Genomic DNA, 15541 nt, shown 5'->3' with positions numbered 1-15541 from the left:
CCCTTCCAGCCCTAATGTCTATGAAATCTATGAAATTCAAAAATGTATCAAGTTATATTTGAATTTTAATCCTATCATCAGAAGTGCTTGCAAGACTTCATGTTGTCTCCAAAGTTGATAAATATATTCTCTATGGCTACATCCAAGTCATTAAAAAAAATCCCAAAACAGTAAATAGAATTGGAACTAGAATAAATATGAGGGGAACACCACTTGAGGACATTGATTCATTAATACTTACTCACTGCATGCAGTTATTTAACCAGTTATGCATTCACATATAAAACTGACTTTTATTCATTTTTCTTATAAGAATGCATGGGTAATGATGTAACAATTCTTAATACAATCCAGAATTATGTTAATGTCCTTTCCCTTATAACAAAAATAGTTACATTGCCTTAAATGAAAATGTGTTCCTAACAAATCGATGTTGACTGCTAGTGGCCATCCCTTCATCCTCCTTAGCTTTGTGAAATAAAAAGTGCATATAGCCATAAGAGTACAGAAGGATGAGATCTGATTATCTAATCCACCTCTTGGATGCAGTCTTGCATACCTTTTCCCCTCTGAGTTCCTGAAGTGCTGTTAGAAGTGATCACTTGTAATGATCAACGGTCAGTGAAACTATGTATATTGTACTGAATTTTCTAGATCTCAAGGACTTAAAATAATATGGACATTAGAAGTACTAAATCTTTCATCAATCTCCCATTTCTCCTTGAGCATTCTTACTTTGCAATAATAAAATAATCATTTATAATCTTCTTCCCTCAGGTCGATAACAGATATCGAGAGAAAAATTACAAAACTTGTCAAGCTAGCCAGGTTACTATTAGAATAAATGTATACTCATTTCACGTTTGCATCTACTTCTTTTCTATATATGCAGGTACTTCATAGATTGGAAGAGTGATGTGGACAGCTACTTTACAATAGATGCAACTGAAGGAACTATTGCAACTAATGAATTATTGGACAGAGAAAGCACTGCCCAGTATAATTTCTCTATAATTGCAAGTAAAGTTAGTAAGTACAACATAAATTGAGCTTACTTTATAATGCAATAATTTAAAAAATACAGTATTCAGATATGAGTATTCACTAATTATTTTTTATTGTGAAATGGTTTTAAAGGTATGTAACATGGATCTGTTTCTAAAGACTTAATGTAAATGTAAGTATCAAATTTGCACAGTCATTTTCAATAGGATTTGGCCACCTACTCAGTTTGCAGGCACAGTTTCTCTGAAGTTTATGGTTCTGCCAGTAGATAGAGGTTGGAGTTTGAAGATACTAGAGTATTGATTATATGAGAATGTTGAATATCAAAGTTCAGTGACTAAACCCTGAAGAAATAATTAAAATTGTGATGTAACAATTGTAGTTTGTATCTATTACACTATACATTTGGCATGCATTCATTCCCAACATACCTTTCATTCCCAAAGCATACCTTTAAACATCTATGCTTGTGATTAAAGAAAAAGGGAAGAGGAAAGGAAAAAAACATACTGGGGGAAGCGGGAGGAGAGCAACCGGGCAGGGGTCACCACACTCAGGTACGCATGTACACATACATGTGGTAGCCAGGCAGTGTGGAGAGCAGCTCCTGAAGCTCCCTGTGGGGGACAGTAAATTGAGGCTTCTATGGCGAGGGACAGAGGGAGGGGATGGGGCAAGGTTGGTGCTGGGGGTGCTCCACAGTTGGGCTGGTGGGCTTAGGTGGGAATGCAGAGCCAGTTGGGGGAATAGAATGGAGCCGTGGGTAGCTTGTCTAAGGGGCTGTGGGAAGGGCTGGCTCCCTGACACTACATGCACTGCCGGGGAGAGAAGCATTGGGGGGGCCATGTGCTCCCTAGATTTGTGCATGGGATGGGGTCATATGCAGGCTGCCTGCTGTGGGGTAAGCACTACCCATCCTATTGTCCTCCATCATTTTGGGGTCATAAAAAATGTCCAATGTTTCCAATGTTTAAATGGGGTCACGCTGATAAAAGGTTGGAAAGGACTATTGTAGGAACTTCCTTCATCTCTTGGTATATTAAACAACCTTACTTACTTAATTTCCAGTTTTTTATGCACTATACCTCATTCTTGATCCTTATTATAGTTATTGTAAGTTTATATTACCCTTTGAAAAACTCATTTTGGTCATCAGACAGTCGATCTAAGAGCCATAAAAGTTTTTTTTTTTTTTTACTTCATTTCACTGTGCAACAAGGACGCTTGCAGCATTTTTATCCATACTCCATTGTTTATTCATCTTAGAATGTAAATTCCTAAGGCTGGAATATCTAATGCACTGCTTAGCACTCAGCATTCAATAAATAATAGATTTTAATAACATAGTGGCAGAGAAATGCATTTATTTTTAAGAATTACTCCAGTTAGAACAAAGAGTAACAGACAGGAAAGGAATTCTTAGATGCAGTTACCCCCAAGTAAGCCAGGGGATTACCCCCATAGGCAAAGGTTATATCATAAAAAGAAAAGTCAACTGAAGGAGTTTGACCATCAAGTATACAGTCTGAATCAATAAATATTGCCCTTAGCTTTGTGTGGGGAATTAAGTATATTTTCCTGGATCATTAAAAACAAAAAAAAAGAAAAGAATGAAACTAGTAATCCACTTCCAGAGGAGTTGAAAGATATGTAGATATGATTCTGCACAATGGAAGTTTCATAATGGTCTGTACTTCAGCAAAGCACAACTATTGAGATTTATTGATAGCAACGTGCCTTTGACATTTGCAAACTTTTCCTTTAGTAAGACATACATTCAAATGAACACATATTATTCCCCAAAGTAATTTAAAAGCCAAATTAAAGAACACAGGTGCACGTGTTTTTGTACCAATATGGTGTATAAGGGGAAATAAAGTCTTTGTAATCTAGTTTTTATGTTAGAACAGTGGCATGCAGCCTATGTATTCCCATTTCTAGACACAGTAGTCAACTGTCAATCCTTTAGATTATGATGTACATGTAAGAGGTCTAGTCAGGTCCAAGACCATTGGTGCATACAACTAGGCAAGAGTGGACACTGCCTCAGACCTACCATTCCCTCCTTTAGACAATTGAGATAGAATCCAAAAGCCAAAGTGAGTCCAGACATGTAGTGCCTTGATATCTGTACCTTCTGCCAGAGAGCCACAGATAAGTATGGATGCTGACTGCCTAATGCCTCAACAAAGGTGTGTTTCTGTCCCATAACCTTTCTTCAGTCAAGGAGTACCGACAAGGCAGTGGGAGCTAGGGTTTTGAGGTCCCCTATAATCATCTTACTCTGGAGGTTGGAACATTGTGATATTTTATAAGAGCTATCCCACCAAGAGTAGCCCCATCACATTGCCACCAGGCCCTCCAGAAAGATGCTGTTTATGGTCATACTTAGAACAATAGCCATGACTGAATTAGTAAATCTATACCTCAGGTGTATTTGAGATTGAAATATCCATTAGCAGAGGGAGTCAGTTATCTGTGCTAGTCTAAAGAAAGGGTAGTGTTACACCTTGTAGACTAATTCAGATAACACATAACCTTAATAAATATGCCTTAATATTTGCAAATAAAATATGGCATTAAAATAAAGGTTATACATATAATATACCTGCAATTGGCTATACTTGGGAGGTTATAAGATATAAAAACTGTCAAAGCTTAAAGTAGATTGTCAGAGCTGACACAGAAAAAATATTGGGATTTCAGAAATGCTTTAAAGGAGATCCAAAAAATCAACTTCCTGAATTTCATGCAAACAAAAGTTCAGAACTCTTTTAAAAGCATCACTTGTCATGTTCAGCATATTTAATAGGGAGAAGAAGTAAGGGAAACATTTGAAAAAAAGAGGGGAGGGAGAACGAAGAGAGAATTATAGTTTAATCAATTGGAGAAATTTCTGCCATTAAAACTGGTGATGTCATTATTTCATGACTTTGGTAGGAACCCTAGAACTGCTCTCCTATATCAGATTAACAGTCTATAGCTGCCTGGCTCGTGTTGTGTCTCTTCTGTCAGTAGCCATGACAAGATGCTTCCTTGTATAGTGCAAGAAAAATACATAATGGACAATTGTAGCATAACCTACCCATAAGGAAAGTTTCTTCCTAAAACTCATCAATTAGTAATCATCTCATGCCCTGAAGCATGTGATTTTATATTCCTTTTGAACTTTTATCCCAGCTGTGAACAATAGGATGTCTTCTTTTAATGGTGTCTTACAGTCTGGAGGAAATAAGTTGAAATATTTCACATTCCAAGCCATTACGGGAAAACAAAAATTAAATTGCTTTTGAATATTAGCACATGCACATTTATCAAGAATTGAATTTTCAATTTTTTTACAGATAAGAGGGGGAATGATCCAACTGGCTGTCCTATCCATTAAAAAATAATAACATATTTTCTCACATACCACAGTCACCTTTCCCTCAAAATTAGCCCTCCAAAATTGGGGTATATATCTTAAGTGGGGAAGCTGATTTTTGTTTCCTGAAATAGAGGCAGGCAAGAATAAAACAGATGGATACTGTAACTCATGGCTGCCAAGATAGCTGCCACTTCTCCCTGGGGCTGCAAAGAGCAAAGGCAGAATCTAGTATTAACTCCCTCACAGCTGATAAGGCAGTAACTTTTGGCTGAAGAGCCACTGAGCTGACTGAAGGTAAGTGAGATGCTGCATGCAGTCTATATAGTATGCTGATGGGGCTTGTGGTGTGGAAACAAAATTATTATATTCAGAACTTATATAAGGAACTATCATATTTATCTTTCTCTGTATTTCTCCTTTCAACATGGGGAAGAAACCCTTCTTTTGGATTAAAGTACATTGCAGGGAGTAGGTTGCTTCTGTGCCTGTGGCTGTAGCTGTAGCTCTGGCCCCAGCCTGGGCTCAGGGTCTAAGCTGCAGCTACCATGGGCCTCCCACCACATCTGCCCCCTATGCCATGCACTCCCCACGTCTGCTTCTTCCCCCAGCTGCTGTCACTTACCTTCAGTCAGGCCCAGCAGTAGTAGCGACAGTGGTAGCAGCCCCCGGCTCTGGTTCTGACCTGGTCCCAGAGCCAGGTCCAGAGCTGCCGCTGCTGCCTCCACCACCAGGACAAACCCTCAATCTGCTACCCACATGCCTCAGGGAGGGCCAAGCAGGCAGTGGATCATGGAACTGTTCCAGCTCTGCTCCACATGGTTACCACCACAAAATCCTGGCCACGGATTGCCTCCCTGCCACTGCTTTCCATGCTCAACTGGTGGTGGGGTGGGGAGAGGTCTGAATTCAGGATGGCCCTCCAATAATTAGATTCTATACACGGAAAATATAACAAATTTATAATTTTTCCATGCATAGAATCTAATTATTTGGGGCTTGTTTTAAATTTGAAGTCATCTTGCTGTTAAATAGAAGCCCCTGCAACAGTTTGGGGCCTAGCGTTGTTGCTTTCATAGGATCACAGAAAGAATCATAGAAAGTTAGGATTGGAAGAGACCTCAAGAAGTCATCTAGGCCTGCTCAAACCAGAACCATCTGCAACTAGATCATCCCAGACAAAGCTCTGTCCTGCTGCTTCACCCATGCTATTTCCTAAGATGCCACACATGGACATTCTGTGTTTCCAGGAGCTGTGCTTTTACATCACACATTTGGCTATGACTCTGAAAAGTATTTTTTTCTATGTTTTGTCTTCTAAAAACAAGTTGCATGTTTTCTTTAGGGGCATGTGGTATGCAAGAAAATAGCATAGTTCATCACTCAACATTAACAGAAAAATAAATTCCTCAAACCAAGCCACCCCGTTAAAAAAAACTAACAAAATGGTGATTTTTTTCACATGTATATACACAACATTAGGCAATGAAGCATGAATTCAAAAGCTAAAAGCCCAGTTTTCCATAAGTATGCTCTAATGTTCCAAGTGTTCATATAGTTTATCATGACTCTAACTTCTCATTCACTTCAGTAGGTTTAGACACCTAAGATCTTTATATAGCTGTTATATGGTAAGACTTAGGTGCCTCTGAGGAAAGACCCAGAAAGCCTTGAGCATACATCTTTCTTAGGAAAGATTCCTAATCACCACACTATAGAATAGCCTGGTTTAGATTATAACATCCAAGCCATATAGAAGTGATGCTGTGCCAGTGGGTTCAGAAGGAGGGCAAGCAAGTAGGAAATTGTCTTTGTAGCCTCATTTTCTGGGAGGTAAATGTCCTCAGTTCTAGTCCTTGCTTCCAAGGCTGTTTCCATTTATTAACCAATGACTGTCCCATGTAAATGAATAAGCAGTTCTAGGAAATGAGCTCAAAAGCCAGAACTTTCACCATAAAGTCCTTCTTACTCGCTTTCCTTCTGGCCATTTGACTGTTGCATTTCTGCCTGGCCAATTTCAACATATGGAATAAATAGTTCAGAGTATTAAAGCCTGGTAGTTAAGGCAGTCTCCCAGGATTAAGAGATGTAGATTTTAATCTCCCCAGGGTGAGGCAAGCCTAAAAGAAATGTCTCCTACTTCCTGGATGGGCGCTGTACCTATTATTTGTGGTGTATTCACTAGTAAGTCATTATGGAAGAAGTAGACACCACTACCACTACAAGTGATTTTAAAAGCTGTATATAGTGTTGCTGGTACAAATTAGGTGTGCTCCAAGCATATCCAAAAGATTGGGTTCCCCCCAGGGCTTAGGTCCATCTCAAGCACCAGCCTAGATTGTAATGGAACTTTTGGTAGCAATTAGATGGTTAGGGGATTAAAGTGAATTTTATGCAGGCTGAGAAGCACCACTTGAGTCTTCTAGGCTTAAGTACAGACATTTGCAGGTGTTAGGGGGAGGTTAAATGGATTCAAATGTCTGCCTGATATCAGGTAAGTCAGGATGGGGGGTAGTTGGGGGGTTGCTGGAGGGAATTGGGGTACACCAGGGGATGGGGGGCTAGGCATGACCCATGGGTGGGGTGGGGTGGGGTAGGCTCCCCCCAGTGAACCTACACCCCCACCCTTCCCACCTCTCCCCCCACTGGGACTGTGGGGGGGAACAAGGGGCCAGAGGTCAGGGGCTGTGTGTGCAAAGAATAGACCAGTGCAGGAGAACAAGGTGTGAAAAGAGCAGCCCGGGGGCTGGGGCTGACGCCAGTGATTGAGTTTTTCTAGCCCTGGAGCTGGTCAGGGGAAGTGAACAGAAGTCCCATGCATCGGTTTGACCTAAATCAAATGAGTCTGACAGTACATAGATCCAGGTTGACCTTAAAATGGGTTCTGTACTTTTTAGACTGGTTTGTGTGCATGCAAGTTTTGTTCAGTTAGAGGTTTAGACTGATTGCCAGTTGCTGAGACTGGGTTTGTAACTGTAAGGTACGCATGAGGACGAGCTAAGTTTAAATCAGGCAGCCATTTTGAACCTGATTTAACCTCGTGAATGTCTGTACTTAGCCCTAGAGAACAATGCAATAAAAAGCGGAGGCACTGCCTCAGTTTAGGTACCTACTTTGTTTTGACTGGGGAACAGGGCGCAGCTGGATCATTCTTTGGAACTTTGGCACCTGCATTCTAAATAAGTCCTGTTTAGGTACCTAAGTGATCAAGTTAGTATTTTTACACCCATTATTCGTTACATTATTATAGAATCTAGAATCATAAAATGTCATCTGGGTGCTGTACATATGAGGATCACCATGACTATTGTGCTATACAGGGCACAAGGTTGGGAAGCATGGCTCTCCAAGCACTGAAAGTTCCCATGAATTTCAAAAGAAGAAAGTATCAAGGTTGGAAATGTATTAGTTTCAGTTTTTTGTTTCAGTTGTGCCTGCCTCATCCCTGGAGCAATTTTTAGGTTATTTTCCATTTTGCATCTGTGGCTTCAAGATGAAGCTTTATTTACAATTAACAATAATGTTTACTTTCCTTTTCTCTCAGAGCAAATAATCCTGAGTAGAAGTTACCTTGTAGTTCTTCAGAGATCAAGATAATTTTGTAATAATAGCACAAATATTATGCAATTTAAATAGTTCAAGTTAGTGGCAGGCAATATATAAGTAATGGATAAATAATTTAAACATGTAGAGATTCCTTATAAGCTGACCAGGATAGCAGTTCCTTAACAAATGTGATTATTAGTACTAGAGCACCTTCGTTATAATCTTGAAAGGAAATAGATTGGAAAAACAGATCAGGATAAAATTGTTTTATTAATAATAATTATTGATTATTTATTATAATGGTCTTTGGTAGCTAACTATTATGGGAGGTTTTATTTTTTCCATTTCAAACCAAATTGTTTAGTGATATGTATATATAGCTGCATTTGTCCACTGATGTAATTTTACCTTTCTTCTTTGAGGCCTACTTCTCCCTGTCCTCTTTGGGTAGATGAGTCCTATGCAGAGATGCCAGACACTCACTCTACATGATTCTCTAGATATCTGCAAGTAGGCAAGGTCTTCTAATCCCATAATAGCTAGCCCTACTTCCTGATCAGTGCCAGCCATGATTTGCCCAAGGTAATGTAGGCAGAATAAGGAAATGAGTTCACTTCTCAGTTCCTTGGCTAGTATCAGAAGTACAAGACCATTTTTCCTTTCAGTACTATAGTCTCTTTCTATATAGCATAATCAAACCTTTCTATACTGATTTGTCTTCCATATTTAAGCCTTTTAGAAGTTTCAGTGACTTCCAGGGGGCTAAAGCTAAACACATTCTTAAGTATCCTATTAAATCAGGGCCAAAATAAGTACTACTCAAAATGGATCAGGATAGAGGAATTTGTCCTCCAATATTTTTGTCATGAATGTCAGTAAGAAATTAAAACAGGTATTTAAAAAAACAACGTACAAGAATTAACCCCAAAAAATCTCATTGGTGTTTTTTTCTTTAAAGGAGTCAGATGGTCAAATCCTTCTTTAGGTCTTTTAAAATTACTCCAATAATTTTTATGCTAAACTACCAAAACTGAAAACCAAAAAAGAAAATCATTTATATGGGGCACTTCCAAATAAAGTTTCATAAGGATACAATATATAGAGGAAAATTGTGGCATCAGCACAAATTACCAGGATTTAGATAATTTAATGAATCTGCTGCTTCCACTTATGAGATTCTTGTAATAGATTTGAGTGATCTTTGTTCCTGCACTGTTAGAATGTTATTTTAAAATACTTTAAAAATGATATAAAGGTAGCAATGACTTCTCCCTTCATATTGTTCATCTATAGCTGAGCTGCAGATGCACTTCTGAACAGTCCGGCGCCTGTCTTAAAATAAACTTACAATAAACTCAAGGGAAGTAGGACATGAGTTATTCAGTCTGAATATTCTATGTTCTTTGCAGAGAGTACTGCAAGAGGGGCAAGCTCTTTAAAGTTAGGTTTGATTCTAAAAGTGATTCTGTGAATCACACCTTCCTATGTTTTCATCTGATTTCTGTGTTGCTCTCTCTAATGACTGCAATAAAACATTATTACCTGTAACATTTTATTTGTTTACTTGTTAGCAGTGTAGGGTCAATTCATCTGTGGATTCATTTGTGGATTCATTTTACTGTTGTATAATTCCCAACTATAGCATCAAATGCTTTTCTTTATATCACTGTAATCTCATGTGTATCCTGTAAGGTTGCACAGATATAGCTGATAATGAATTGAAGGAAATGAAGAACAGAATTTGATCTGAAAATGTTTATGGCTAGTAAAGAGTCAGCAGAAGTAGGAACTGTTTTCTTTTAGATCCCAAACAGAAGTTTCGGGGTAATTAATTAACAACCCTTTACTTGTAAATTGTAAAAGTAACTTTTTATATGCAGAGGAGTAAATGTAACTTAAAATCTATTCAGGGCTATATTGTAGCCCTGTTTAAGGGGTATCACATAGCCATGCCACCTTGGACACATAATAGGGAAGAAATTGTTCCTCTCATAGGTACAATTCTTGCCATGCTTCTATAAAGTAATGGGGGTGGTGGGCTGCAATTTGCTGTTGGTCTATACAGGACTTGAATTATTAGACTCTTCTGTGCAGGCTAATGACCCCGAAAATATAAAAGCTTTAGCAAATCATTAACCGCGTAGGTCAAACAATTCAACACCTCTAAATGGTTCCACTTAAGTGTGGTTCTGAAAATGACTGAAGATTCAAGAGAGTTCTTCTATTACTTATTTCTAATGGTCAGTTCCTCTGTCAGACATGATTCATTTCATATACCCATTTATTCTTCAGTGGTTAACAGTAGCTGCATAGTGTTCTTCATACTTTTAAATTCAAAGGGATAAATTGTTCTTTGACTCACCAACACAATTGCTTTTACGTCCATGGGTGCTTCAGTGTAATGTAGAAGAGAATTCAGCTGAATGCAATTACACAAATGTTGAATTTGAACATAATTCCATAGTATTTGTATATTGATATTGCTTTCAATAGTAGTAGCATGAAGTAGTCTGGAAGTGTTGAAGAGTACTTACCTATTAATGAAATATATACTGCTACAGTGCACAGTATTTTGAAATATTTATTATTTTGTATACATATACAGTTACATGTATTGCAAATTGATATCTGTTACAGTGTTATCTACTAGAATAACCATGGTCTGTAATGGTTAAATGTTAGATCTGTATGTGCTAGTACTAACTCTGCCATTGTCTTATTCTGTTTCTTGTGGCAAGTCCCTAAACTTCTCACTGTGCAATTTCCCCCAACTATAAAATGTGGATAGGCTACATGCTCACCTAAATAATGAATATTGGTACAGTACCCTAAAGATGTAAAATCTTGTAAAAATTGTACCTGTATTTTTTTCTTTAAAAATAATAGCAGTTTAATCAGGGGATTATATACAAGTAATATTCTTAAGAAACTGATCTGAGAAAAGTTTGGTCAGATAGTATCCATTCTGAGATTTTTACTCAAGTTGAGTCAGATCTTACTTCATGAATAGTAAATACCACTCAGTGTAATTGTAATAAATGTGGTCAGAATCTTGTCCAAAATGATGATACTCTTCATCCTGATTATTATCTTGGTTTGAGTCATAATAGAAGCAAATCACATGATTCTTAGAAGCTGTGTACTTGAGACCATAATTATGGTCATAATTTTGTGTTTTGTGTCAGATAATGGGCATTTTTTGAAAACACACAGGAATAGCATTCCTAATTTCTTTCTTTCTAAAACTTGTTTGTAGGTAATCCGCTATTAGCCAGCAAGGTCAACGTTATAATAAATGTCTTGGATGTCAACGAATTTCCTCCAGAAATTTCAGTGCCATATGAAACATCTGTATGTGAAAATGCAAAACCAGGACAGGTATTTCAAGCTTCAAGTAGTTAATATTTTAGATTCTCTTTACATTAACTATTTATTTTATAAGAATAAAAACCAGTATAGAAAAATGCCTTTTGCATACAGCACATTTAAAAACAAAACAGAATACCTGCCTGAAATTTTCAGAGATATCTAGGAATTTGTCCACCAAAATGTCAGCCACTAATTCCCTCAGGTTCTTTGAAAATATCACCTTGTAGTTTTTTTGGAATTTAGTTCTGAATCCCCAGTGGACATAATCATCTTTTCAAAATGTTAGTCCTGATCATCATACCTTCACTCTAGTAGTCCTGTTTATTTGTATTACCTCCCATGGACTGCAGTCTTGTGGTAAAGAGGCTTGTGTGCTACCAATGATCTTGAGAGCAATGCTGTCCACAATTTTGTACTTGTGGTTGGGTTACTCATGGCCACAAGTTTGAAAGTGAGATGTCCAAAAATGAAATACAAGTCCTCAACAGCTGAGCAGGCAGATAAAGCAACAGTACTTCACAATGGGCACATCTTCATGTTACCCTACATTGCCATAGCAATGCAGTACATCACTGTAGAATGTGCCGTGGTAATGTAGAGATCACGAGTCTACACGTGACCAGCAGCTACTTTGCTGTAGTGGCGCTTTCCCTTATTTTAGTGTACTGCCACAGTGAAGTAGTGGGTAAAATTAACTGTGCGCCATGCACACAGCACAGTATGGGCAGTTACTACACTGTGCTTTAGTACTTCCAAAAGGCACAGTAACAACATCATTGTTGGGCACAGTATGGTGCAGTATTGCTTAGTAACAATATCACCATAGGGTGACGTGTAGATATACCCATTGGGTACAAAGGCAGATGAAGGTTGCAATGGAATAGAAACCTCTGGTCATTTAGGTTTTCCTTTCCATTGGATTAAGGTTTCCTTCCCAAAAAGTACTGTGTGGTTGCTGTGTGCAACAGCATCTCCACATTAAAAGAAGGCATGTGCAGGCATCTTCTTATTTGTATTATAGTAATACCTAGAGGCCTGGGGGACCATTGTGCTAAGCAGCATAACCTAGCAGAGTGAAGAGCATCCTGAAAGACAACAGGTGGTTTAAACAGACAAGAGAAACTCAAAGAAACAATGAAATGTTACTCTTACTTGTCAGGTGTCTGTTCCCTAAAAACGCTGTCTGTGAAAACCAGTTGTCAGTATACCCATTTTAAAGGGGAAAAAGCATAATGACCAAGGTCTGTTTCTGATATTCTCATTCAAATGGAACTGTACTCTATTCTATGGCTGTTTCCATGGAAGAACTCAAGTCTATGGAGAACTCACTGTGTATTTCTCTATATCTTAACAGAAATGAATATTTCTCTATCATCATAATGACCAGTGATGATTCCCTACCACACATTATGGGTACATCTACGTGTGCACTTTAGTGTGGAGTGAACTAATTCGTTCTACAGTAAAGCAACACAGTCTACACTAGAGCCAGTATTAGGCCACAGTAAATTAATTAACCCTGCCTTAGGATAGTACTGTCAGGGACACTACTATCTTATGGAGGAGTACTTAACTGTGCTGAAATGCACGTGTAGACTCTGACCAGGGGCATAACTTGCACCCAGTCAGCCCAGTCAGCCAAGGGTCTGCTCCGCTTTGGCTCAAATTGCTGTTGTCCTGGGCACATGTATAGATGCAGTTCACTCCACCTCAAAGTGCTCCAGAGTTTATCATGTGATGCTATGTTGCCATAGTGATGTATTACACTGACATAGTATCCATGGGTGCCTACACACGATCAGCACCTACTTTGCTGTAGTGGCACACTCTCCTGTTATAGTGCACTGCTATAATGAAGTAGCTGCTAAAAATAACTGCACCACACATATGGAGCAGTATGGGAGGTTACTGCACCATGCTTTAGTACTTACAAAGGCACAGCACAGTAACAGTGCACCATAGGGCAATGTGTAGATGTGCCCTTTGAGATCCATCAACTGCTTTTCTACTGATGAAAAGCAGTTTTTAAAAATTAATCAAGTATTAAGTTGATAATAAATGTATGTCTGTCACAAATCAAGATAGCAGCACAAGCAAAAGGAATTTTTAGGATATTTAATTACCTACATTTATTAAAATGCTATTTTATTTAAATGAGTTCAGTTTCTTGTGTAGACAAAGTCTAGGCGCACATCTATACCATTTCCAACATATGCCTGGGAAGACGCATTCACACCTGGAAAATAAATGTTAAAGCTCTCTCAATTTTAATTTATTTTTTAATTAATCCTAATCAGCATATGATTTGCTTAGTGTAAAATCTAGCATGACATTACTAACTAGCAAGTTAAAATTTATCTATCTGTTATTATTATGACGCCTCGGTAAAAAGAACACTAAATATTTAAGATTCACTGCATTCCTGTGTTAGGTGATGATTTTATAATTTCATGCCAACACATCGAAGTGCAGCCTACTAGGCCATGACAACTTCTTAGGTGACTGTGGCATTCAACCTTCTTCCCTTTCCCTATCATTGCACTAGAGTGGTGACATTCCAGCAGGAAGGTGACTCTATCATGTCTTATTACCTAAGTATCTCTTTCTGCAGTTTCATTTGTGGACTACATTACACTTCTACAAGCCACTTCTTTTAAAATAGTGAATTGATTTCAAACTTAATTTCAATCTGATTTCAGGTAATTCAAACTGTCAGTGCTGCAGACAAAGATTTGTCACCGGCTGGGCAAAGGTTTTCATTTAGATTGTCACCAGAGGCTTCCACCAAACCAAATTTCACAGTCCATGACTACAGAAGTAAGTTGTTTACTCATATTCCCCCCTTGTTCTTTAGAATTACAATAATAATATTTGTTGTTACTTTGTACCCAGTATCTCCTCTGGACAGATATTTTATTTCACATTCTTGAAGTACTAGAAAACCAAAGCATTTGAACAAATTGTATTAATTATAATCTCAGATCCTACATTTTTCTTGTTCTGCACTTTTCACCAAGAGGATAAGTGGAATAGGTAACCTGACATCTAAGTCTGAGATTTTTCTCTAGTCTCCAATATTATTAGTAGACAGTATGCATTTCTTAAGAGAATTTCAAAGCACTTTATAGCATATCAGTTAATTTATCCAGGATTTATATTTTCTTTTAGTCTAACCTTTGATCCCCTACAGCTTCAATTCTGCAAACACAGACACAGATGAGTAACTTAATTATCCTGAGTAATCCCATTGAACACAGAATGGAATTACTCATGTGAACGGAGGTATTCACCTATGTCATTTTTTGTAATATAGGACATAAAAACACAATGAAAAGAACAGTGTCAGAAGTGATTTATATCTGCTGAGTTAGTAGAAATTTCTATATGTCTCAACAGTTATACCTCTGTTGATTAAGGAAAAACACTTCTGAGAATCTCATCCCAGCCTGTCAAACTCAAGGCCTTGAAAAAGTATAAAGCGTGGATTATGTGGGGTTGTTAGGATTCTGAAGAAAACATTGAGACTTGTTTCTTTCACACAACACTCTGAAGTGTTAAACCAGAAAAATCCAATTCCTAACAGTCATTGTAACTTTTCATTGTATTGATTTTTTTTTATTGCATTTATTTTTAAATTTGTTGACTTGCAAGCTTTGAAATCATTTCTATAATCAGTCACTCTAAAATTACAAGGAAAATTCTTGTGGTAGCTAATTATAACTTCAGATAGTAAAGATTTTACTTATTTTTGTCCATCTATCAGGTCACAAAGGCAATGGATGCAGGTGTTGCCATGGACGTAGTCTTTCTAGACTTCAGCAAGGCCTTTGACACCATCTCCCACCCCATCCTCATTAAAAAACTAGGCGACTGTGGCATTGATGCCTACACAGTCAGATGGATTGCAGATTGGCTGAAGGGTCATACTCAGAGGGTGGTGGTGGACGGGTCATATTTGACCTGGGGGGAAGTGGGCAGCAGAGTCCCCCAGGGCTCGGTCCTGAGGCCTGCGCTGTTCAATTTCTTCATCAGCGATTTGGATGATGGGGTGAAATGCAACCTGTTTAAATTCGCTGATGATACCAAAATTTGGGGTGAGGTGAGCACACTAGTAGGGAGGGAAAGACTACAACAAGACCTGGATAGGTTACAGGAGTGGGCTGACATGAACAGGATGCGTTTTAATACTGACAAGTGCAGGGTGCTGCACATAGGCAGTAGAAACCAGCAGCACACTTATAGAATGGGAAACTCCCT

General features: G+C 38.2%; 1 protein-coding gene across 1 annotated transcript in view; it reads left to right on the top strand.

Moving 5' to 3' along the window:
- Positions 1 to 15541, top strand: part of CDH12 (cadherin 12) — a 436693-nt gene that overhangs the window by 406749 nt on the left and 14403 nt on the right. The window contains exons 8-10 of the mRNA XM_019521449.1: positions 893 to 1029; positions 11172 to 11293; positions 13984 to 14101. Of these exons, the coding sequence (XP_019376994.1) occupies positions 893 to 1029; positions 11172 to 11293; positions 13984 to 14101 (377 nt within the window). The remainder of the gene's footprint in view (positions 1 to 892; positions 1030 to 11171; positions 11294 to 13983; positions 14102 to 15541) is intronic.

Source organism: Gavialis gangeticus, unplaced genomic scaffold (assembly GCF_001723915.1).
Source record: "Gavialis gangeticus isolate Ggan-Ray unplaced genomic scaffold, GavGan_comp1, whole genome shotgun sequence".
NCBI lineage: Eukaryota > Metazoa > Chordata > Crocodylia > Gavialidae > Gavialis > Gavialis gangeticus.
This window is presented reverse-complemented; position numbering and strand designations above follow the sequence as displayed.